At 46.1% G+C, this 25,342-nt stretch overlaps 2 protein-coding genes and 1 long non-coding RNA gene across 4 annotated transcripts in view; 2 read left to right on the top strand and 1 right to left on the bottom strand.

Annotated features, from left to right (window-relative positions):
- The window catches only part of LASP1 (LIM and SH3 protein 1), a 53,366-nt gene extending 44,090 nt beyond the window's left edge, over positions 1–9,276 (top strand). The window contains exons 5-7 of the mRNA XM_073325542.1: positions 4,138–4,291; positions 4,646–4,743; positions 5,323–9,276. Of these exons, the coding sequence (XP_073181643.1) occupies positions 4,138–4,291; positions 4,646–4,743; positions 5,323–5,496 (426 nt within the window). The 3' untranslated portion in view covers positions 5,497–9,276. The remainder of the gene's footprint in view (positions 1–4,137; positions 4,292–4,645; positions 4,744–5,322) is intronic.
- A 2,074-nt stretch (positions 9,277–11,350) lies between these two features.
- Positions 11,351–15,148, top strand: LOC140903896 (uncharacterized). Of its 2 annotated transcripts, none has more exons than XR_012156379.1 (2): positions 11,351–11,862; positions 12,473–15,148. It is a non-coding gene; the product is annotated as an uncharacterized lncRNA (long non-coding RNA). The 2 variants fall into 2 exon arrangements; XR_012156380.1 differs by having other exon boundaries at positions 12,476–15,148.
- A 2,666-nt stretch (positions 15,149–17,814) lies between these two features.
- FBXO47 (F-box protein 47) overlaps positions 17,815–25,342 on the bottom strand; it is an 84,574-nt gene continuing 77,046 nt past the window's right edge. Inside the window, exons 19-22 of the mRNA XM_073325834.1 lie at positions 24,227–24,373; positions 22,256–22,398; positions 21,354–21,513; positions 17,815–18,406 (exon numbers count right to left, since the gene is read on the bottom strand). Of these exons, the coding sequence (XP_073181935.1) occupies positions 18,294–18,406; positions 21,354–21,513; positions 22,256–22,398; positions 24,227–24,373 (563 nt within the window). The 3' untranslated portion in view covers positions 17,815–18,293. The remainder of the gene's footprint in view (positions 18,407–21,353; positions 21,514–22,255; positions 22,399–24,226; positions 24,374–25,342) is intronic.

Genomic DNA, 25,342 nt, shown 5'->3' on the forward strand with positions numbered 1-25,342 from the left:
CTCTGTGGTGACAGGTTTGGGAAGGGGGACACATACCTCAAGCACCATGTGCTAAACTTTCACTTCACAGAACCTTGGTTTCATATCTGCCTTGGCTCATGAGGGAGGAGATAGATTTGGTGGGATTTAACTTGGCTCCTAGCAGATCACAAATAAGCAGGAAAGGCTCAAGACTGGAATAGCAAGGGGGGCCTTTGCAGGTCAGGAACAGATGTAGGTGCACTGGAAGGAAGGATTCTGTCCTGTCCTGGTCTTGCACCAGCTTCTCTCCTTGCTTTTAAGTACAAATACATACAAAGCACTTTGCTTAGTATGTGGGGAGGGAGTTGACAGGGCTGGTGATATTTGCTCCAATCCTGTAGCATCGGTACCTTTAGAAGGATGGCCATATGCAGCATCACTGTGGGGGTGGAAACACAAGTAGCACCAGCCTCCCACTTAAGTAAGCTTGTCTGCCAAGTAAGGGTTGATTTGAGACGCTCTTTTGAAGCATCTGACTTGGTTCAGGGTCTCAGCGTTTTCAGTACAATAGAGGGAAACCCCACCCTTCTTCGTCTGACTGAGAATCTGCCACCTACCACCTGGCCTTATCCCTGGCTCTGCCCTTCATATGGGTGGTGTGGGGGCTTTTGCCCCAGTTACCCATCATGGGTGCCACCTCTAATCCTTACTGCAAAACATCTCCAGACTGGGGCTAGATAATCTGCTCCTTCCTGCTGTCTGAGAGCTGACATTCAAAGGGTTAATGTGGGGAACCTAATTGAGGTGGTGTGGTGAGATGAATCTAATCTGTAGCACTCTGTTTAGATCCTCTGCTGGGATTCCCTTCCCATACTCCCTGTTTGTCTCGCTTTTTGTTATAAATACTGCAGCATTTGAATTGAGTAATTGCCCTCTGATTTCCTGGACAGCAGCCTCTCTGATTCTCCTTCGCTGCCAAGCTCCAGGGCCTTAATTGGGTGCTTGGAAGTTGGGAGCATTCCCAGTTCCAGGAATCTAAGGCTGAGCTGCTGTGCCCTCCAGGCCAAAGCCAGGAGCGATGAATTCTCCCCAAGCAGAGGGAGCCGCAGCCCTCCGCTCCATTCTAGCGGCAGCTATTAAAAGCAGCTGCAGCTAGCAGGGGTCAAAGCCCTGCTTCCCTGACTGTATGAGGGCACCATGAGACCCCAAACTGCCTACATCCTTGTGTAGTTAACAGTTCAACTAAAGTGGCTCTTAGAGAAACCGCTGTTTGCACCAGCGAGGGACGCAATCTAACCCCTGCCAGCTGTGTTCAAGCATGGTTCTAATCTTGGTGTGAGTAGGGCCTAAGTGTCAATTAAATAACTCCAAGCCAAGCTGCTGCTGGAGCAGTTCTGAGATCCCCGTAGAGGTGTGAAGGAGAGGGGGAGGGCTGTACCTGCTATGGTGGGGCTCTGAGATGAGCTGCGGGACATAGGGGCTACGTGCCAGGCTCTCCATGTAACTGAGTGAAGGTAACTTCTGGGGCTGGTTCTGGGGCCTGTTCTCTGCTTTAACGCCCCCTTGGCACTTGCTGCCACAGCATCAGGTGATCTGCTCAAAACGTCCGTCCTATAAATAGCGACAATCACAGCTGCGCTGCTTGTACAGCCCCCAGCACAGTGGGGTTCTGGTTCTTGCCTGGGGCTTGTAGGTGCTACTGTAACACACCTACTGAATACTGTCCTGACTTGAAACACAAGACAAAGCAAGGGTCTGGGAGGGAGAGATGCTAACACTTGCAGCCTCGCCTGCCTGCATTCCAATGGAAAATGACAGGCCAGTGAGCCTGGAACATTGGTGGAAATGCAGCTGGAGTAGCCCAGGGCCTTGGTAACTCTGGGGAGAGTCTTTGTGTGACTCTTTCCTGCCTGTGGAGCAGCGAGCCCAGGTACTGAAGATGGGGCTGTGCATGTTCTCTGCTCTGGTCTCCTCCAGAGCAGAGCCAGATTTCGGGGGGGGGATGTTCCTCAGCAGCCTCCTTCAGGTCAGGGAGACTTGAGGCCTCTTGCCCAGGGGATGCTGCAGGCTTGTAGCGCCTCATCGCTATTTGGAGGCATTGCCATGGTGTGCAGCCTGAAAAGGGTGTTCTCACCTCCACACATGCGCTTCCAGTTTGTGCGGATGGCTGGAGTCCCACCGCCTCGCAAAGTGTCAGTGAGGAACAAGGATGCTGGGGTTACTGGAGAGAAGCGGGCCGCAGCAGAGGCTGGTGCTAGGTGGCTATTGCATTGGCCTTTCTTCTGAGGACTTCAGTCCAAACCCTGCCTTGGTCCTAAGTGGAAATGAGCTGGAACCAAATAAACCACGTCAGAGCGTTCCTGGCCTTAACCTGCCCCACTCCAACAGAAACTGTTGGTAATGCTAAGAGGCAGGGGTGCTGCAAGTCATGATCTAGGTATATTGGCAGAGCTGCAGGGGGAGCCCAGGACTGGACTCGCAGGGGGGCTGTGGTTGGCATTGAGGGGCATTAGCAGAGATATGGGGGGATTCTAGGGCGGGCATATCAGGGGCTACAGGTCAGGTTCACTAACTGCCTGCACACCCCTTGCTTCATTATGTCACTTCAGTGTCTTCCCCCCCCCCCCTTTACTGCCATTATGGCAGATCCACTATAGCACACTGTGTGTGTGTGTGTGAGTTTTGTGTAGGGGGTGTATGTATATGTATGTATGTATATGTATGTATGTATATGTATGTATGTATATGTATGTATATATGTATATATATACATATGTGTATATATATATATATAATATACACACACACACACAATCACCCCAGGGGATGCCGCTGTCCATCTGCTGTCCCCAGGCATTTCTGAGCTGGCAAGAAAGCTGCACAGTGCTAATGGGAAGGGGATTTACAACCTCTGGTTTTTAGCGCTGCAGTCTTGGAATAATCCCTATGGCATTCTTCCCCTCGGCCTTGCCCCATGGGCCTGGCCGGCCTCCCTTGAGGGAGGTCTAGTAGCCAGCCCTGAGCCCAGCAGAGCTCGTCAGCTGACTTGGGCCTAGCAGTGTTCCTCATCGCTTCCCCTTCCAGCCCTCTCTGCAGGCCTGCTCAAGCACTGATGAGTGATGGGGCACTGTTTGTACAGTGCCTAACTCGAAGAGGGGGTCCTGGTCCGTGCTGGGCTCCCAGGAGCTCACAAACAATGCATAAGATAGGACAGCAGGTGGCTACCACCAGATGTGGGAGGAGTACAAGGACAATGACGACAAGGGCCAGCATCCTGGGCAGGGGTCCCAGCAGCCTAGGTGGCCAGAAAGCTCCTTTTCCATGAAGACCTAGTGGCACAAATGGGTCCCTCAGCTGAGGGCCCTAGAAGAGTGGAGCAGAGGTGAGGAACTGATGCTGGGCAGCAAGAGGAACAGGAAACTGGCGGCCTGTCACTTGCCAAGAATCTGTCCAGATGAGTGTGTGTGTATGGTGGCGGGAGAGACATCGCCTCCCGTTTGTTTAAACCCCCCAGCTGGGTGGAGGGGACTAGGACGAGCTCTCGCCCTGTCCCACAACCAGGGTTGTCTCTGGAATTGCCAGGAGTCTGCAGTGCCACCTGCTGGACTGGAACATGAATAGCAGGAGTAGTTTTCGAGCAGTCCCAATGCAGCCTTTTTCAGGCAGTATGTAGGATTGGCTGGGCCAGGACTGTCTGACATCCCGCTAATGCTGTGACCCTTCAGGACAGGCAGCGAGGACTACACAATTGAAACTGCCTGGTGGAATCCTAGGTGGGCAGAACGTAAATAGCCTGGATGTCCTGGCCGGATTCTAGCTGCCCCTTGTGAAAAGGGCTGTGGGATCGATGATCACAAAGATGGCCTCTCCAGCAGCAGCATGCAGAACCAGGCTATGGGCCTGGCACGCTAGAGTAGCACCCGGTGCACCTAGACAATTTCACTGAGGCTTGGTCCAGGTGAGGTCCTGCTGGGGCTGTAGCCCCGGGATTGTGAAGGTCCTGGCTCTGGTCTCTGCTGCACTAATGGGTGTGATGCAACTGGTTTTGTGTGGGGGACGCTCTTAATGGGTTGAAACCTGCTCACCGGGGGAAGACCTGTGTGACTGGCGTGGGCAGGCTCCCGTCTGGACAAGGAGCCCCCTGGCACTGTTCTAATTCCAAATTTCCTCTTGTAGATCAAGTACCATGAAGAGTTTGAGAAGAGCAGGATGGGCCCAAGTGGCGGTGAGGGTGGTGAGATGGAACGCAGGAACTCCCAGGATAGTGCCAACTACAGGAGACCTGTGGAACAGCATCAGCCGCCCCCTCCTGTCCAGCCCAGCAGCCCTGGTAAGGAGCTCTGAATGCTCTCTGGTTACGCAGATCGTGGCCTGTCTCCTGCACAACCTCCTGCTTCTGCCTTCGTCTTCTGACACTGGTGCCCCAAAGAGGCCAGGCTTCAGTTCTCTGGCCGCAGTGGGACTACTGAAGTCCATGCCCAGTGGTGCAGAACTTCTTCCCAACATGAATGCGCACTTGTGGCTCCCCCTTAAAGGTCTTCCTCCCCCCCCGCCCCCCCGGACTATGAATGAGGCTTGTTCCAAAGAAGGGCAGCATCCCTGAGAAATGCAGGGCGCTGGGGTCTCCATAACCCAATACTCTTTGGCAGTTTGCCATGACTAACGAGGCCTGTTTCTTTCCCAGCCTACCAGCAGCAGCAGCCTCCATCTCAGTCCTATGGCTTCAAGGAGCCTGCAGCACCGGTCTCTACACAGCGTAATGTCCCTTCTGGAGGAGGAGGAGTGAGTATAGCCCAAAGGGTGGCAATAGTGCTTAACTTACCAAGCGCTGACACTAGTTGGCGGGATCCCAGTAGTGGCCGCTAGTTCCGGTCAGTGTTTTGCTCCAGTCATGCAACCTATCCCAGTGGCTGCAAACCCTCTTGCTTGGGGGTGAGGGTCAGGTAGATGGGGGGCCCACCCCTCATGCTATCCTGCAGCCATTATCAGGACTCATGCTCCTTGGCGCCCGTTACTTTGCCTTTTGGCTGCCCTCTAACTAAGGTGCATGGTGGGGGAAGAGCTCGAACTCTGCCTCCTGAGCCCCCCGGCCCAGTGTCTGGCCTGCTGTGAGCTGGGCCCAGCACCGCAGCTCGCTGACCAGCGGAGCTGTTGCTGCAGAGCCCAGGAGTGGATCCTTCAAAGCTCAGTGCCCCTCGACTCCCCTTGATTGCAAGCTCTTCCCCATAGAAAGCCCAACTGCTCTGGGGTGGGGGGGGGGCTCTGCTGGCTGGAAGGAGAGCAGGGGCAGTTGCCATGAACGGGCTGCGGGGGAGCTAGAGCCCCCCGTGTGTTGCTGACCCTCCTCTCCCTGCCCCCCAGAAGCGGTTCCGTGCAGTCTATGACTACAACGCTGCTGATGAAGACGAGGTCTCCTTCCAAGATGGGGACACCATCGTTAACGTGCAGCAGATCGACGATGGCTGGATGTACGGCACGGTTGAGCGCACTGGGGACACCGGCATGCTCCCTGCCAACTACGTGGAGGCCATCTAAGCTGTGGCCCGGGGGCGTGGAGTGACACCCAAGGCCCTCTGTCATGTCTCTCTCGCCCAGCATCCCTTCTCCGCCGCGTTCTGCCATTACTCCATCAGAGCTGCACCCCTCGCCCATCAGTACTCTGCAGCGGGCTCTGGTTTCTCTTGCCAATTTAGCTTTGTTTTGTAGGTCTTATAGCTCTGTTGGGACTAGGTGGGAGACCTGTCCAGGGGCCACTCGGGCTGGCCCCAACATTGCAGCTTTCCTCTTCTAATCTCTTCACCCCTATCTTTCTGAAGGGATGGGAGCCTAGCTACCAGGCGCATGCCCTGTATCCCCAGGGAATATGAGGGAAGCAACTGGAATAGCTGCGATCCTGAGCTAAGAAAGGATCCCAGCTGACCCATCTGATAAGACCAAACCCATCCACTTCTGCTGGGGACCAATCCAAGCAGCTGGAGTGGCAGCAAGGGACCAATGACTAGTGTGTGTCCCCTTAACAGCAAGTTAAGGGAGGGGGGTTAGTAGGGATCCCCCTCTCTAGAGCCATAAGTACCTCCCAACTGGAGGGAGGGGTTAGCTAGCACCAGGGAAGCCTGCAGGGATCTCTCATTGGGCCATCCCCAGTCGCCTCTCCCACCTCATCACCTCCGTTAAATGTTTCCATTCAGTCTCTTGCTCTCTCTCTCCCTCCCACTTTCCATTTTTTCACTCTTAAAACTTCATATAAAGTCAAAACTTAAACAAAAAATATTAGTTCCAAAGAATCTAAGATCAATCAATTTTCAACTTTTTTTTTTTTTTAAATCTGTGTTTTCACTCTGTTCCTCTAGAGTTTTCCTTGGCTGTTGTCACTGCCTGCAGAGGTGCTGGGATCCCCAGGGTCTGACTGGGACAGAGGCAGAAGTGGCAGGCGATGGGGCTTTGGGGCTGTGGTCCTTTGAACAGGGTAGGGCTCTCAGAAGCAGCATCGCACAGTGAGCTACCCTGGATTGGGTCAACTCATCTCAGGACTATCTCTACACTCTGTGGGGTGATTGCTGCTGCCCTGGGAGTGAGGAGTAGCCCATGGGTTGCTTATGCTTGAGGCTGGATGGGCTGCTTGTGTTTGGACAGGGGCAGAGTGTGACTTCCTGCCTCCCCCCTGGTCATCCAGGAGTCCCCATGGGGGGTGGGGAGGAAAGCAATACCCAGAACCCCCTCTATTGGAATGGTATTTGGTTCTAGAGGGAAGGGCTCGTGCACCTTCCAATCAGCATCTGCATTTCACAGCAGCAAATTCCTTTTGATCCCTTACATAGAAGGGCTATTTCTCACCTTGCTCAGCAGCTTTCGGCCCAGGGTCACTGCTTACTCTCCCATCCCCGCTGCTGGATCAACACGCTGTCTGCGTGGCTCTGGGGAGCGGTTCCTAGTCTCTAGTGCACCACCCATTGCCCCCATGGCTGTTTGGAGCCACTGACTGCTCAGTCTGGCCCTGCTTTCATCCTATGCCCATGAACAAACTGAGCTGACCACGGGAGAAATTCTGCCACAAGTGGCTGGCGGAGATGTCATGAAAGAGGTGTGAGGTGTTTTTGGGGTTTTTGAGGGGGCAAAGACCAGGGACTGGCTCTACCAAGTTCCAGTTAGTTTCTGCTTTGCACTGGCATGTGCCTCACTCAGCAGGAGCCACTACTGGGACTGTGGTTCTGGAGAGTGGGGCAGGGGCAGGGAGGTAGAACAAACCTCCCCACACAAAGTCAGCCAACCCTCAGCTGGAAGGAGGAGAGGGAGCCAGCCAGTTCCATCTGTGCCTTTCCCAGGGGCAGCAGGGCCAGTTCCAATTCCATTCCAGTTTGAGCTAAGATGTTTTCAGCCTCCTCCCCGTGGAGGGGGAGAGTCAGTGGCAAAGGGACCAGGAAGGGCAATGAGCAGATACATTCCGCCTCCAGCTTCTCTGCATTCTCACTGGGTCCAGGCTGGTGGTAGATATTCCTGGCTGCTGCTGGCTTGGATCGCATCAGGGACCAAAACTTCAAAGCACATCCCCAACCCAACCCAATGTTTTGGGCCCAGGGGCCACTATAACTGGAAATCTATATGCAGGGAAGATGATACTGTGTTGTCCTTGGTTAAGGAAGCTGGGCATTGAGAATAGCTAGCTATGAATCCTCCCGTGTTTCCCCAGTGGATCAACTCTGCTGCCCTCTCTGCCTTGGCATGCTAAGACCCACTCCCTGGTGCCTTTCTCCCTCTCAACTGGAATTCCATGTAGCATGACTGCCCTCATTATCCCAGGGGAATCTGACCTGATGGTGCATTACAGGGGAGGCTCTTCAAGGTGCATCCAGTGAGGTGGTCTGTAAGGTCTAAGCAGACAGGCCTGGCTAAATGTTCTGTAATTTTTAATTGAGTTTTGATATCTGGCTTTAAGAGTCAATGTGGGGACTAAGCTGAGAAGCACGTCAGTTTCAGAGTCTTCCTGATGGGTGCCCCTTTCTCACTGAGCGCACTGGAGACCTCTGCTTGTTCCCAGTGCACTGTTCTGGGTTTACCCCTCTGTACACTTCCACTTCTGCTCTGTACACTCTTAACTTGGTGCTGCCCTTTCAGGGGAAGGGAGAAACGGGCTGCTAGGTTCTTAAAATGGGGAAGCCACCCCTGAAATATGGAAGAGAACTCCACACATGGCCTCTCCTCTTTCTCATGCGCTCGTTGTTTCACTTCCAGAAGCACAATAGAGATGCAGAAGGGTGCCTAAGGGACACTGAATTGAAGGTGAAATGTTTGCGTGAGGGCCTAAGGGGTGGGTGGCAGAAGCGAGCCCTGAAACATGTCCCTTCCTAGTCTCTCTGGTAGTTGCCATAGTGCTGAAGCTTTTATGGGCAAGAGGGTCTCTGGTCTCCTGTCCCCAGATCAATGTACTGTACTAAAAAGGTTGATGAGCTCTTCCATCACACTGGACGAGCCAGCTAGCAGCAGGCTGGGGGATAATGGTGAACCTTCTGTTTTTAACCAGCTTTTCTGTTCATCTGTGGGAGACTTGGGAGTGGCATGGGTGAAAGGGGATGCAATCAGCCTTGGGCAGAGCATAAAAGTGACAGTGATGGGCTGTAGGGAATTGAAATCCCTGTGGTGCTGAAACATGTGAGCACAAGACCTGGGGGAATGGAGAGGTGCACATTCCTGATCACTGATACTCTGTTCTTAGAGCCAGTTGTCTGGGGGGGGGGGGGGGGGGAGTAAAAATGTGAATAAACCTTTTTTAATGGACCAAATAAAAACACAGGAAACTAAGTTTTTGGGCCTAAAACTTTTTTAATGCTACCTTGAAACTCTTGTCCCTCCCGTTCCCCTGCCTTCCCCCTCCCCTTTTTTTTCCTTCTGCCATGGAAAACAGACATCTTACTGCTTGATTTCTGCCTTCTCTCTGACTTATGCACTTTTTTGCCTTTTTTTTCATAGCTGAAAAAGTACCTAAACCTGTATTTAAAATAAATAAGTAAAATCTTAAAAAAAAAAAGATAAAGATAAAAGCTAAATTGCATCATTGTAACCATTTCATTAATGTGTTTTTGTGTTTAAACAAACAAGTCTTACATCTTAGCTTTCCAAGTTGCATTTCAGTACCAGGTTTAGATCTTTTTTTTATTATTATTATTGGTGGGTTTTTTGTCTGTATATTTCTTCTGGTGGGCCTGAACACCCCCCAGAAAATGAAATTTATTTGGCCTTTTTAACTGAACCATTCAATGGAACAAACCAACAAATTCTCTTCCCGGTTTATTCAAATTTAAAATAAAAGTATAATTTTTACCTACTGACTGCTCTGGTCTTAATTATGTTTTTAATTTTCCTCTGGCTTTAAACAGGTTACCAGCTGTGCTGGAAGAGGGAGGGCAAGTAACAAAGAGGAAATTAATTTGAATCAGTTTTTTTTTTTTTTTTTTTGATTAAAAACAAAACTTTTTTCTGTGATGAGTGTGGTGCCCAGTGAAGTCTATTGGAAGCTAAATCAACATCCACACTTCTAGCTACCCGCAGGGTTCAGCTCTACCTCTGCCCCTGCTATGGAGGAGAATGGTTGTGCTTAGACCACTTACCTGGGCTTTCAGAGACCTGGGTTTCATTCCCAGCTCCACTGTGGACTCCCTGTGTGACTGTAGCCATGTCGCTTAGGCCCTGATCCTTTACAGGTATTGACGTTCCATTGAAATTGGTTACAAACCTAAACATCTCTTGAGGATCTGGGCCTTACACCAAACGTTTAGCTACCTGGCCCAAATTTTCAGAGCTCCACCACACTAGCTGTCTGGTAGCTCCCCCTGCACCCTGGTCTCCCTTATATCTGTTTGGTTAACCTCTGCCTTCAACCCCTCTGCAGAATGGGGAAAATACCTCTCTTCCCCACAGAGGGGAGGATAAATCTCTGAACAAGGTTCTCCAATACCATTGTCATGAGAGGTATAGAAGTCAGTAAGTTTAGCAAGGTAAAACATTTGGCAAAACATCCTGGCTTTCTATACCCTCTTTGTGGCAATGATCAATTGCTGCAGACATCAAGTTAATTGGCCAAATTGGAGACCTTTTCCTATAGAGGGGGAAAACTCCTTTTCCAGTGTACCTGGTCATACTTGAACTTTGAATGCCTCTTAAGTAGCCCAGTATCCTATCTTCTGACAGTGGTCAATGATAGATGCTTCAGAGGCAGTGAACAGAACAGGGTGATTTATTGAGTGATCTAGCCCCTGTTGCCCGTTTCCAGCTTCTAGCAGTCAGAGGTTTAGGGACACCTAGAGCATAGGGCTGCATCCCTGACTATCTTGGCTGATGGACATATCCTCCATGAACATAGCTAATTCTAGGTTTCAGAGTAGCAGCCGTGTTAGTCTGTATTCACAAAAAGAAAAGGAGTACTTGTGGCACCTTAGAGCCTAACAAATTTATTTGAGCATAAGCCTTTGTGAGCTACAGCATCCAATGAAGTGAGCTGTAGCTCACGAAAGCTTATGCTCAAATAAATTTGTTAGTCTCTAAGGTGCAACGAGTCCTCCTTTTCTCTTCATTATGTCATTAGCGGCAAGGGTGACAGGTTATTTAACTGGGGATTGTGGCCTTGCTTTCTGCCTAGGAAACAGTAAATGGGTTCTTAGCTCCTACACGTGCAGTGAGCCCTGTGGAAGGGTGATATATATAATTATTAAAGTAGCACCTAGAGGCACCAACTGAGAACAAGGCCCCGTTGTGCTAAATGCTGCCCAGGCACATCATGAGATACAGAATTAACTACAAGAAAAGGAGGACTTGTGGCACCTTAGAGACTAACCAATTTATTTGAGCATAAGCTTTTGTGAGCTACAGCTCACTTTTCCACTGAATGCATCTGATGAAGTGAGCTGTAGCTCACGAAAGCTTACACTCAAATAAATTGGTTAGTCTCTAAGGTGCCACAAGTCCTCCTTTTCTCATCATCACTGTCTCTCTACAGCCAGCCATGCAAACACACAGCAAGCCCCATGTTCCATGGTGATGTCTTAACAGGGCAGCTCAGGCCTGCATTGGGATGCCCAAAAAGGCATCAACCTATCCAGACCTGCTGCAGTGATGAGTGGGGTTTATAAGTGAGCCCCAGCCCCACAACATGTCCGACAGTACTAAAAGTCTGAGCCATAACAAAAGCAGCCCCCAAGGGGCTGTCCCATTACCTCGCTCCTGCCTGTGCCTCTGCCCAGCCAGGGCCCATAGCTGCAAATATTAGCAGCAACACAGCCAGCTAGCTCGGCCTCCTGAGAACCAGCTGCAGCCTGGCACTTGGTCTGTTCGAAACAGCGGATCGCAAAGCAACTCTTCCTGGAGGTAAATTACTGTTGCTAGCTCTGCGGCGGGCTTAGCTCCTTTGTGTACAGTCGGCGCCTTAGGAGCCCTGGGGGGGCTGCCTTTGGACCCTCCTCCCCAGTTTGAACCTTTGCTCTCCACCCCCACCCCTCCTTTTTATTTTTTTAAACTCTGCTGTCATCCTTGGTGAAAAGCTATAGCTCAAGCTGATCAGGCATCCTCACTCTGTCCTCCAGCTGGGAGAGGAGGGAAATACTGTGGGGGCTGGGGAACGAGATCTGGGCTAGTCCTTGTCTCTGCCATTACAGCCACCCTGCCTGCCTGCCTCCCTCACTGCAGCAGCATCTCCGGCTCAGGCTCTCCCTCCCCTGCAGCCCAAACAGGCAGCCTGTGCCCCTGTCTCTGCCACATCCACCATGCTGGATATTTTCATCTTAATGTTTTTTGCCATCATCGGCCTGGTGATCCTCTCCTACATCATCTACCTGCTCTAAGAGCCCCAACAGCAGTGCAGGGGAAGGATGAAGCACTGCAGCCAGCCATCCTGCCAGTCAAAGCATCATCCAGGTGAGGATTTGCTGCTGACGGTCACAAGCCATTTTAATTGCTGGGGAATAAGGTGAGGGTTAGTTTTGTTTGCAATGCTCTTGTTTTCAGCCAGCGCTCTCATAGGCTTTCTGATCCAGACATGCTGCTGGCATCACAAAAGCCGTTTCCTGCACAGTAGCTGATGTGGGGGAGGGAGGAAGACACATTTTTGTTTAATCAGGCTGCTTAGAATAGTTAAATAATCTATTATTTTTTCCTCCAGTTTTATCTATCAGTTACTCCCAATCAAATTAAGGGCTTTCCGCTGCCATTAATAACCATGCTGTGTGTGCTAGAGCTTTCTGGTCCCACTGAGAAAGAAGTAAAATATAATGTGAGTTATAGATAAAATAAGTGAGTCTGGTTGCATGCTTTGAATGGAGGCAGATGGGTGTCTTGCAATATCTGGTGCTCTCGCTCATCATTTTAGCAACAGCTCCCACGTTCCCACTTTCACTGCCCAGTTGATAAAAAAATCTGATGCCTTTTGCCACTTGTGTTTCTATATGTGCAGTTTCCCATCCTTAAGCATGTTTGGGGTTTCTGCAGCTCTCAGGCCTGGGTCAGACAAGTATCACCTTTTCCTCAGCAGCAGCAGCCATGCCAGAGCCATCAGAAGAAAGAGTTAACCCTTTGCAAGCAACCCGCTTCCTGAGCAGCTGGAGAGAAGAAAACCCCAGGAAGAGCAGCCATTGGACAGTGCAGATGTCAAGACTTATAAATGCCCTTGACAGAATGTCTGAGCTGTAATGCATCTGAAGAGCAAATACAAAGCGACCTGGCCTCAAGAATGGACAGAGAGAGAGAGCGCGCATGTGTGATAATGAAACCTCACTATGGAGAAGTGTGTTGTTTTGTTTGCCATGCTGGTATTAAGGAAATGTAACTTCATTGTTCCGTGGCCACATAGTTATCCCCCCTTCTTGGGAAAAGTACCTGCTGGTTTTTAGTTTTAGAAAGTATATATATATTTTAATTAAAAAAATTAGAAAACGTTAAAAAAGCAACACAAAATGAGAGCAAAATCTGAATATCACAATAGTATCTTATGCAGACATGTCACCTTTCATTTTAACTGATCACCCACTGCTTATCACTGGGCATTGCTAAAATGCAGCCACTTCTGGGGTGGAGGGTGGCAACTAGCTAGAACACTTCAGGAATGGCAGCAGGAATTTTGGACAAGGACTATAAAGGAAAATCCCTATGCATAAGAAATATACAAGGGACCTTTTGGCCCAATTCATCAAGACAGATGGTGCTGAGCCTGTGTTTGAAAAATGCTTTTAAACACATTTCTGCCACTAATCTGAGTGCCCAGCTTCTATGGAGGGGGGCAACAACCGGAACACAGATTAGCCTCAGAAACTGCTAGATAGCTAGCAACTCGTACTCCAGGCCTATTCGGGGAGAGGTGAATGATACCATGTGCCCATCTGTTTTGCGGGTGGGGGCCCCCATAGCTCCAAATAAAGCCACTGAAAGGTGTGGGTGCTAAATCCCCTCGCTCAATGTGAGTTGTGTATCCAAACCATCTACTGCACCCAGCCAGGAGTTAGATCAATGGGAGGTCAGAGCTTAATTTACCACTGCTTGGAGAGGTTTGAGTGAGAGGCTCTGGGGCCTTTTGGGAAATTTCCCTGTAGGCCAACGTGATCCTGAATCAAGCCACTGCCTCTGTGTATTATTCCCCTTACACAGCCTTCTAGTGTGCAGGACCAGGAGGGGTCTGGAGTGGGGAATGGGTGGGAAAGAGAAAAGAGGCCAAAACACCAGGGCCAAGATTTTAAAAAGTGGGCACTTTTGGTGCCCGTCTTGGACAGTCCATATTCGTGGCCACTTCCACAAAGCTCAACCCACTCCCAGTGCTTGAATTATAGGAAAAAAATGCCTGTGGGCCCTAACCTTTTGTCGACTCAGTAGCAGTGAGCAGTGCAGGCATAGAGCTCTGGCCTGACTGCTGCAGTCATGTTTAATTCTGCCTCACCCTCCAGACACTTTTTATTTTGGACAAATGCAAACAGTTTTCTGGAGTTAAAAATGGAATGAACAACAACATGAAAGGCTCAGTCATCCACTACTGTGTAATAAGCATCACATGTAATGTTTATTTCAGATTTTATTGTATAATGAAAACAACTCTCCTAGAAGGTAAGATTTTTGTATGGCTGGATTCCCCCTGCAGTTAATTCTTGCTGGGAAGCAATACACCCCTGGAAATAGAAGTTTTGTAATGGAAAAAATCTTGATGCATCCTTAACTCACATGACCTAGAATCATAGAATATCAGGGTTGGAAGGGACCTCAGGAGGTCATCTAGGCCAACCCCCTGCTCAAAGCAGGACCAGTCTCCAACTAAATCATCCCAGCCAGGGCTTTGTCAAGCCTGACCTTAAAAATTTCTAAGGAAGGAGATTCCACCACCTCCCTAGGTAATGCATTCCAGTGTTTCACCACCCTCCTAGGGAAAAAGTTTTTCCTAATATCCAACCTAAACCTCCCCCACTGCAACTTGAGACCATTACTCCTCCTCCTGTCATCTGCTACCACTGAGAACAGTCTAGATCCATCCTCTTTGGAACCCCCTTTCAGGTAGTTGAAAGCAGCTATCAAATCCCCCCTCGTTCTTCTCTTCCGCAGACTAAACAATCCCAGTTCCCTCAGCCTCTCCTCATAAGTCATGTGTTCCAGTCCCCTAATCATTTTTGTTGCCTTCCGCTGGACATTTTTCAATTTTTCCACATCCTTCTTGTAGTGTGGGGCCCAAAATGGGACACAGTACTCCAGATGAGGTATCATTATAATTAAGAGGCAATTTACTCTGAATTGTAGTGTTTGTGGCTTATATAAGCACTTTTGGGGTACAAGTGGCAAGGATAATTTGAAATTTGTTGATAAGACTTTCTACAAAAAAAAAATGTTTACATAAAGATGGGAATTATGGTTATCATTGCCAGCTGAGTACTTGACATAGTATAATTTCCTGTCAGTACAAAATTTCCCAAGGGAGAAGTACAGTGCGTATATCTTTGCCTGTAGATCCAAATTGATGTTCTCCAGTGCATCTGCTTCAGCCCAAATTGCATTACACAGCATACCACTGCCAGGGCCCAATTGTGGGTCACAGTCAGGGCTTTAAAAAGGGTGAGAGACCCAAAATGAGGAACCTAACCCTTCTCTCCACCCCCACAAAACAGTTAAAATGGAAACTCTAAATGTTATGGGAAGCAACTCTTGAATATAAATAAAATGTTCAGTAACCTCAGTTTCATGAGTCTGTATTTCTGATGTCAACAATCTAAAGTGATATAGACTGAGAGAGCAGCAAGGAATGTGTGGAATGGCGCTTCAACTGGGTGTAAAACCAGTGACACTAATTATATCCTTCTATAAATGCTTTCTTTCCCCAAAGGACTTTAGCAACCTAACCAACTATGTATAACAATCCCTTCAGCCATATCCCAAATGCAACCAATTTGGCAGTGGAATGTGGCAGCTGTTTAGCAAGCACTGCCAACACTACACAACAGCTGAAGATGGGAAATGACGAATCCCTTATCCAATTGAAACTGCAGGGGGAGTTTTATGTAGGAGGAACGTAATTGCCCAAGATGAAATTTAGCCAGGATATCAGGACTAATATCCCTACTCTTTCAAGAGCTACTGTGTGATCTTTAGGGATCAGAACTGTTGTCTTTTCCTATACAAACAGATTCAGGGTGAACTCTTGATTGCATTGTAGTTAATGGAAATTTTGCCATTGACTTCAATGGGGCCAAGATTTCACAGAGCATTTCTAGGAGTTCAGTGCCCCTTTAACATCATAGGGACACCAGTTCAGTACTGACTTAGAAGAAAAAGTACCAACTCCTGAATTGTCATCATCACCAATTCCTTTAGCACACTGGGTTTTCCTCAGTCTCCCATTTGATTATTGACTTAATTAGTGTAATGATGCTTAATAATGCCCCTTCCCCTACTCTGTGTCTGTCTTGTCTATTTAGATTGTAAGTTCTCTGGTGGCAGGGCCACCTACTGCTATGTGTTTGTACAGTGCCTAGCACAATAGGGCCCATTCTTGGTAGGCCTGAAGGCACTACCCTAATAAACATGGTTAGTAATAAGAAATTTGGGAGATCTAATGGGATCCTGACACAAGACTGTCTGGCTGCAAAGCTGGCTGTGCTGTGCTGTTTTTCAGTTTAAACAAATCATAGAATCATAGAATCTCAGGGTTGGAAGGGACCCCAGAAGGTCATCTAGTCCAACCCCCTGCTCAAAGCAGGACCAATTCCCAGTTAAATCATCCCAGTTAAATCTGTTTGGGAAGTCCTGTTTCAGGACAAGAGGTGTGAACTTCAGTTGTTTGCAAAGGAAAATCTCCTTCCTGAAGAAAGGGCTGGAGCACCAAGAAATTGAAACGAATGCCAAACACTCACTGAGCTATTGTATCTATTAAAAAACAATCACCAATCATTATAATACAGAGACCACTGTAACATTTCAAGCTGGCACACCCATAAACTTAAATTCCTTGAAGATTTGCTAAGAGAAAGGACTAATATTGATAAAGTCAGTATTTCTTATCATATGTTGCTATTAAATCAAAGGGCCCCACTTTCTTGAATAGCTGCACTCTTACGACATTCTTTGTGAGTTGCTGCAATTTATTGCTGTTGTGTCTTCACTCATGGGTCTGGTTCAGTCATGGGTCATAGAACTGGCATATACTGGCGTAAGACCTACAACATGTTTGTGTTGTCTCATTTATAATTGAATCTTTTTCACTATACTACAGAACAAAGTTTCATAATGACTTTACAGATCCTTCCCATTATTCTATATTTTATTTTAAAATAGGTCAATAATAATTACACATAAAAGTGAGAGACAGATAGAACAAAAATGTGTTTTAAAATATTGTTGAAAATCCAGAACATGGATTTTAAAAACAATATTAACATACCAGTATGTTTCATATTTTGTTTTTAAATTAACGGTTTCATCTCTGACATCTGTTGGTGCACAGGTAAGTTTCTAGCTGAATGTTAGCAAAAAATTTACCTTCCACTCCCACCCATACATGCAGCCAAATTCTATCCTTGGATATGTTTAAAAAAAAAAAAATCTTTTTAAATAGAAAGTATCAGGAGTTATCAGCTCATTTCCATTGAAATCAATTGGGTGCAGATTTTCAGCTGGTGTTAATTGTCAGCTCCCACAATTTATGCCAGCTGAGGATCTGCCTCTTGGAGATGAACAGCTGTCTCAAATGGCAAAATTTGGCACATATTTAAATAATTTGGAAATATTTCAGATGGGGGAAAAAGGCATTTTAATAATATGAGGAAAATAACCATCATGTAAATAACCTAAAATGAAATATACTGTTTAGCACATATTAAATATTTTCAATTTTTAAAGCTATGTACCATAAATATAAAAACTTTTTGTAAATAGGATACATATCTGTGTATTTTAATAAAAAACAGTGATCTTAGAATGTCTACATGCATTAAATGTCCTTCAACTTTGCAGAGTTCCAGAGACATGTAATTTTTTTTAACTGTCCAGTTATTATATTTAGCACAAAGGTACATTCTGAAGTTACTTCTGCTTTATGGCTGAAAGGCATGTGCTGTAAAAAACTAAATTTTTGCCTTCCTTAAAAAACTAGGACTCTTTCCAGAGACTGTCTCCTTCTGTGCTGAAACTTAATGCACAATCCATGCAAGATATCTAGTTCTGAAGCTAAGAATGTGAGAGTGAATTATAGATACCCAGGTGTAAGCTGAACTGGAGAAACCTGGCCATGCCTTTGTCATTATATTGGTTTTGTGTTAATGGATTCCAAAGAGAAAAACAAACTTAAAAGAGCAAAATATTTTCTGTTCTGAACTAAGATAACATTCTTTAATTTGTGGACATACATCAAATATTAACACCGTGTCATTTTTATTTTGTATCCAAATATACACAGTGGGAGAAGAAAGCAGTGTGTATTCCTGCCCATAACAGCCAAACCATGGAATGCCACAGATAGGCTCCTCAGCACATCCTGACATACAGGCTTAGGCAAGTTTATTGCACAGACTGTGCTGTAGTTTCTTAAAGATGCCTTAGTATGTCTTCATAGGTTTAAGTAATTCTTCTGCTTTGTATTTCACTAGCATCTCCAGTCAGCCTCCTGCTGCTTCTGCAAAGGTTATACCTCCAGATTTAACTGGTTATTATATTTTCTATTTTTTACAATGTGCTCAGTAGCTGCTACAACTTCGCAAGCAGCTGCTGGAGAGTGAATTTAAAAAGGTAGGTGGACACTATTTTGTATTCGTGAGAAAATAAAGGGTGGAAAAGGCCACCTATCTGAATCACTGTAGTATTATCTAAAAGCCTGAGATTCTGAGTATTTAGGCAGAGGTGCTTCTCATGGTCAGATACAGAATTTCCTTATGGAAGTTAGCTTGTGCATTCACAAGGTGGAACAAATTCAAAAAGCTGCTGTCTTCTTCATCACGATCTCCTAAGCACCAGAACGGAAACATTAAAAATAGTGAATGAAAACAAAGGGCTCATTTGTAGGGAGAAGATCTCAGAAACTACTTAGTCAGTATCTTAGTAGAGGCCAATTATGACCCAGGTACCTCTTGATGCCAACTGGCAGGGAGCAGGGGATGGATAGAGTTTAACAGGGATCCCCTGTGTCAGATGCACACAATAATTCACCAAAGCATGGCATGTAAGGTCACTACTGAAAGCTAATAGCCCACTGGTCATCATAATCGTTGTGAAATGCATACATACATTGACAATATTTGAGAAGTTATGTATCTATACTGAAAATTATGTTCTTAAAGCCTTGGAGTTAAAGGCAGGTCACCAGGAGGTGACATGCCTCAGACAGGTTGTTTTCAGGTAGGTGGTAGCAGATGTTTATTTGTGTCTGGTCATTGTGTCTCTCTCAATGTAAGTCTGTTTGCATACTGAGCCACTGGCTAATCAAGATTGCAAAATTTACAAGAGATCAGAAAATCTGTAAGAAAGGAGTATACAGGAAAAAACAACTATCAGGGGGCATCCCATTTATGAATGAAGACAAAGGAAGGGACTTGTATATCTGGGGAGTCAAAACAACACACTTGATCCTTTACCTCGGGGGCAAGCTGGCAATGTGTCTTGTTTTATGAAAAAGGGATCACAGCCTGCCTGGCTAGAAAGCATTGAAGAGCCATACTTTATCAACCATGAGAGTATTTTGTTAAACCAGTCTATGTTCTAAAATTCGTGTCATCATTATATATGTAACCATTTGTGTCCAATACTTCTACTTGCTATCATTTGAATCTCTTTTCTTTGTTAAATAAACTTCTGCTTGTTTTCACTATGAACATATTTAAGTGCTGTGTGTCAAATGGAGCAGTGATCTGAGGTGAAATGGATAAGTTGGAGTGTGCTGCTTATTTGGGCGCAGTGAATGTATGAATACTGAGTGTCTGGTGAAACAGGGTCTCGATGCTCCAAGAAGATGATCAGAGGGCTCAGGGGTTGGGGCATGCCTATTGCCGACCTGTAGAGGGGCACCAGAGCCTTCTTAGGCTGAGAGGCGAGTACTTAGTTGTGCTGCCCGTGGCTGGTGGAGTCAAGCAGCTGACCCATGGTAGGCACAGATAAGATGTCCTTAAGCTAAGAGCTGGTGGTAGCCAGATGCCTCACAGCTCGGGTACCCCTGGGAAGCACGACACCAAGTTAGCAACTTCCATTTAGATTTATTAGACATCAGATATGGCTGATGCGGGCACAGCTGTGAAAGAACATTGCAGACTCTCATAACCAGCTTGTCCAGGGTTGAACAAGAACAATCTTGCTTTAAGATAGAAATCTGTCCTAAATGAGCAACCCATTCATCTTTATTGCTTGCAGTTATAAAGAGTCTTGAGTTTATATCAGGGGTGACAAAGTTTGAACTACGGAGGAAATGCAGCCCAATGAGTTTAATAATATGGCCTGCAGCCTCTCTGATTTTGAATGGAAGGACAGACCAAAAGGATGGTCCCAAGATGCAATGCTCCAGGTCCCAAGATGCAATGCTCCAGCTTGTTCCAAGTAGTTTTCTACTGGGATTAAGAAGGAACACTGCACACGGGGAGTACTAGAGTCTGAGTCCTTGTTGCCCTATGCTTTGTGTCATCCTTCCAGTGATTCTCAACTAGGGATCCAGGACCCTCTGGGTGGCTGTGAGCAGGTTTCAGGGGGTCCACCAAACAGGACCAGTGGTAGACTCACTGGGGCCTAGGGCAGAAAGCTTAAGCCCTGCTGTGCAGGGCTGAAGTCTGGGGCTCTGAGCCCCGCTACGCAGAGCTGAAGCAGAAGCCTAAGGAACTTAGTTTTGTGGAGTGCCCTGTGGCATAGGGCCTTGGGCAATTGCCTTGCTTGCTACCCGTCAACGCCGGCCCTGGCTTTTATATACAGAAAACAGTTGTTGTGGCACAGGTACGCAGTGGAGTTTTTATTGCTTGTTGTGGGGGCATCAAAAAGAAAAAGGTTGAGAATGTCTGCTTTACACCCATGTGGAGTGAGTGCAGAGCTGAGTGTAAAATGCTACTATGTCAGAACAGTGCAAAATGAGTGTAAAATACTACCATCCCTAGATGAGGGGCAGAGCAACTGAGAATCAGGACCATAGTGTCATCAAACCTGTATCTTGCAGAAGGAAAGGGTATCTGCAATTAGTCATAATTTATGCAAATTAGGTGTTTCTCATCATCTGACAAGATAAAAGTGTGTGCATCCTTTGGGCAAAGTTTGTGCACCTCTGATTTAAACGTATCAAATAAGGGAGATAAAACTTTTGTCATTTATGTGTTTAAAAAAAATGAAATCAGTTTCATCATCTAAACCTAGGGTGACTATATAGCAAGTGTGAAAAATCGGGAAATGGGGTGGGAGGTAATAGGAGGCTATATAAGAAAAAGCCCCAAATATCGGGACTGTCCATATAAAATCAGGACATCTGGTCACCCTATCTAAACCACTAGGAGTCTCTTAGTGTAAGTATATAGATCTCACTCCCACCCGCTGGATGTAGTTACATATTTGGAGCACCTATGGTTGAATATATTATCACTGAACACTTGCATATTTATTTCTTCCTATAAAAAGTCTCTCTCCTAATGGTATACCACTAAGTGGCCTAGCATAATCTTAACACACACACACCTTAACAAAACCAGCTGAAAATAACCCAATCCACATGACAAAACAATCAGTCAACAGGGCATTATAATTATAAAAAGAATATCCCATCTTTTCCAATGAACCCCATTTCAGGGTAGCTCTGGCTGGCTAAAAAGGGGGCCTGGCTGGAGTTGTGATGATACAGGAGTTCCCATCCCCTGTTCTTGTGGAATCTTGGCTAGTGGGCATGTCCCATTGAAAGGGCTCACCTGTTGCAGACAGGCATAGATACTCACCAGACATTACTGACTGTAGCATGTCCATAATCATGTGAGCAAATGCATTCTCCACACTCTGCAGGAAGTTATTCCTTTCACCTGGAGTGCTGAAAACCTTGCAGACTTTCTGCATCATTTTTACTGCCCAATCCATGCAGTACAGGTCCTTCTCACAGACCTAGAACATACAAGAAATATTATAATATGTGTCCATGATAGTGCCAAGGTTAAAAAAAAGCTGAAATATTAAAATTCATAAGTAGACAATTAAGGCACTATCCCATAATACAGTCAATTTCAGTCCTACTCTGGAATCTATTCCAAGGCCTATGTGAGAAGGTGCTGTTGCAGAGCTGTTCTGTCAGTGCTATGAAGGTAGGAGAACTCCATTCCCATCTTATGCTGGAATAATTTTTTCCTAGGAACAGAGCTGCTACCTTCAAGCAGTGTATGGGGGGTGGTGGTGGGGGAGTCCCTTAGGGCAAAAGAGAACCAGGCCCATTGATTTCAATGTAGTTACTCTTGCTTTACACTAGTGCAGGGGTTCTCAAACTTCATTGCACTATCACCCACTTCTGACAACAAAAATTATGATGGGGGACCAAAGCCTGAACCTACCCAAGCCCCACTACCCCGGGTGGGAGGGAGCAAAGCCAAAGCTCAAGGGCTTCAGCCCCAGGGAGTGGGGCCTGTAATCTGAGACCTGCCACCCAGGACTTGGGCTTTGGCCCCAGCTAGTCTAAGCCAGCCCTGGCGACCCCATTAAAAGAGGGTCGCGATCCACTTTGGGGTCCCGAGCCACAGTTTGAGAACTGTTGCACTAGTGTAAGTGGAAGGAGAATCAGGCCCCAGGGCTGGAAAAGCAGAGTTGCAGACTTAGTGGCAAAATGCCAGGAAACATTCTATTCAGTGCTACTCACCAAAGCCAGAAAGACCACTATCTTGGCCAGCTCAACAGCCCGCCCATTCACAGCTTTACTAGCCATGAAGGTGAAGCAGATGTTGTTCCCACTCAGGATGAGGAGGCGAGCATTATTCTCCATGAGCCACTCCCGGGGAACCACTTTTATAGTAAAATACAAAGGATTTTCATTACCTATGATTCAACAGACTGAATAAAATTTAGTTAAATATAAGGTTATAAAATGTAGGTTACAATTAAACTAAAATAAAATGATCTGAACAAAATTCTGGAAGTATTTGAATTTATGAATCACTGCATTTGACAGGTTTCAGAGTAGCAGCTGTGTTAGTCTGTATCCGCAAAAAGAACAGGAGTACTAAGGTGCCACAAATACTCCTGTTCTTTTTGCATTTGACAGCCATCCAAAATGTCTGAGAGGAAAGCCCATTCAAACACACCTGCAGCACAGTTGGGAGCTGTGGAGTTACTATGGTGCCAATAGGGATTGTTTGTATTAAGGCTGATGATAATAGAATGTATAGTACAATCTCTCCAAACTCAAACCAAACTTAAAATATACCACCAGCAAATTATGGATTCTTTGGAATGGATTCCTTTCCAGAGACCAGCGTCCTTCCCAGTAAAAGCCACCATACTTGGTATTTAAAGAGACTTAATTTAAAAAAAAAAAAAAAAACGCCAAATTTGTCCTCACCTGTATTTCTAATAAAGGCTTAGACTATTAAAAATGAAACTACAGAGGATACCAGTTATTAGCAACTTATTGGTTCCGGGCATAAAGCTTCCATTATCCAAAAGCTCCCAATAATAAGCAGATGGCCGTTGCCTGAGACAATAGCATGGGGCAGCCACAGGGTCGAGAACCTGCTGCCCACACAGGAGGTAATGGGCTGTGGTGCCAGCATCATTGCCCAATGGGAAGCCCCAATCAGAGTCCCTGCAGCCAACAATTTCCATGGGAGAGAGGGCACTCGAGGTCTGTGGGGCTGAACAGTACCTCTCTCTGCACCTTCCAGGTCATGTCCTGTCCTGGCGTTGGTGGCCCAGGCTCAGCACATCCCAGTGCTTTCCTTCCCTGGCTACAGCCCTGAAAGCCTGCAGCTGGAGCTTTCCACAGGGAGCACTGGGGGCCCATGGGACTGCATGGTACCTCTCCCTGAGCTCTCCAGGCTGCAGACTCAGAGCCAGCAAGTTCATTACAAGTGGAACCTCTTTTCCAAAAGGTTGTCAATAAATGGCACACCAAGCAGGTAATATCCAACTACCATTAACATTAAAGTAAGTGGGATGGGATCAGTTCTGGGGATAACAAAAGTTGTCTTTATCAGGATTATTAATAACCACCATGCATTAGATTTGAAAAAAATCTAATTGTACTTTTTCCTATTTATCTTTTTTGTTTATTTTTGTATTTGACAGCTTGGATAATGGAAATACATTAGACAGTTTTCCTCATTCCTACTTAACGTCACTTTCTGGTTCTCAACCCCAAGAATAAGAATGCGCAGGGTACAAACAGTATAGGAAAAATGGTTAAAAAGTCAAACAAAAATGGATTTTTCTTAACATTTTACAAATATCATGAAAACATATCTATTAATATTAAGTTTTGTAAAACTTTGTTTAGGTCCAAAATTTAGGTTTTGTTCAGAACTGTGTGACAGCGTCCCTTGAACATGATAACAGAACACTAATTTTTGAAGTTTTTCATATATTATTACTTAAAATGTTTAACTTTTGGGAAAAAAAGGCTTTGGTTTACAAGCAGCGTTGGTCTCTTCCATCTCTGACTACTGCATAGCCTCCAGTTTTATTGACCTTCCATTATAGTACAGCTACTGAAAGGGATTAGGGGGTCAGATTCCCAATGTGCTTCAGTTTTTTTTACTATCTGACACATATCTCTTTAGTCTTGGAGGACACGATCATATAATCCTAGGAGTCTATGATAAAGGCAAAAATATACCTGACAATTCATCCACAAGACTGATAACATCATCGGCTGTCCACTCTTTAGCTTCTGTGTCATATAGTAGTTTAATAGCATCAGCTAGACCCTTTAAACTGGTCTCATCTGTTGGTCCTTCTGTCATTTTCTGCCAAACCACATGTCCTGGGTAACATTAATCACAATCACTCCTAAGTGACAATGTAGTTTGCTAAACAAGGAAGACCTATACTGGGGCTTCAAAGCATGGCTTGGAAAAAGAAAAGGTGATTCAGGCAAAAGCATAAGTCCCTATTTGTACAAGTGCTTTTTATTTCATCTCACTTGTGGCAGAAGGGACAGTGTAGATCAGAATCACTGGGTGCTTTAAGGAAACACAGAATAAATATTTAAGTGAGAAAAAGAAGATGTGATTTCAGAGGGCAATACACATGCTTGTGGTTTAGTGCTAAGGCTACCTTCACACCACAAGTGTAGGCAAATAGAGAGGGAAAACACTCTGTAATGTCTTCATTTGAACTGTAATATAAACAATAACTTTAAAAAGCTCCATGTTAAACAGGTAAGGGGTCAATTGTTCTAAACGTTATACTTCATTATTTATAAAGGGCCTGGTTTCCAGAGATGGTGCTGCTCCCTTTGATTTCAGTAGGATTTGTGTGTGCTCAGAACTTGTGAAAAATCAAACCTGTAGGTAACATCACAGGAGTGCATGGCCATACACTGGTAAGTAAAGTCAGAGTACCATAAGGTAGCTACAGCTGGAGCAAAACAAAGAAGTATTGGGAAATGGCTAAGATGTTCTGTGTGACATCACTGAGGTTAATTGGCTGGATTCCCCTCTCACACTGGTGTAAATTAGGAGTAATCAGCACCATTGTTAAGCATTCTCAGTAGTGCCTCCAAGTAATTACCTGGAATCTTATGTTCTGCCAAAATTAATATGAACTGGGTGTGGTCAAATCTTGAAAAAGAGTAAGTTTATTAGGAATGATGAGTCTGCATAGAGGTAAAAGTTCCCTTCTAAAGTGAATGCAATAAACACAGGTGCTTTTCCCCCTGCGTGAAATCTTCCTGGCCTGTGGGAAGGCCCATAACAAAGTGTACCACTGCATTTCTGCCATACATGGAGCT

The sequence above is a fragment of the Lepidochelys kempii genome, chromosome 27 (genome assembly GCF_965140265.1).
Source record: "Lepidochelys kempii isolate rLepKem1 chromosome 27, rLepKem1.hap2, whole genome shotgun sequence".
Classification (NCBI taxonomy): Eukaryota; Metazoa; Chordata; order Testudines; family Cheloniidae; genus Lepidochelys; species Lepidochelys kempii.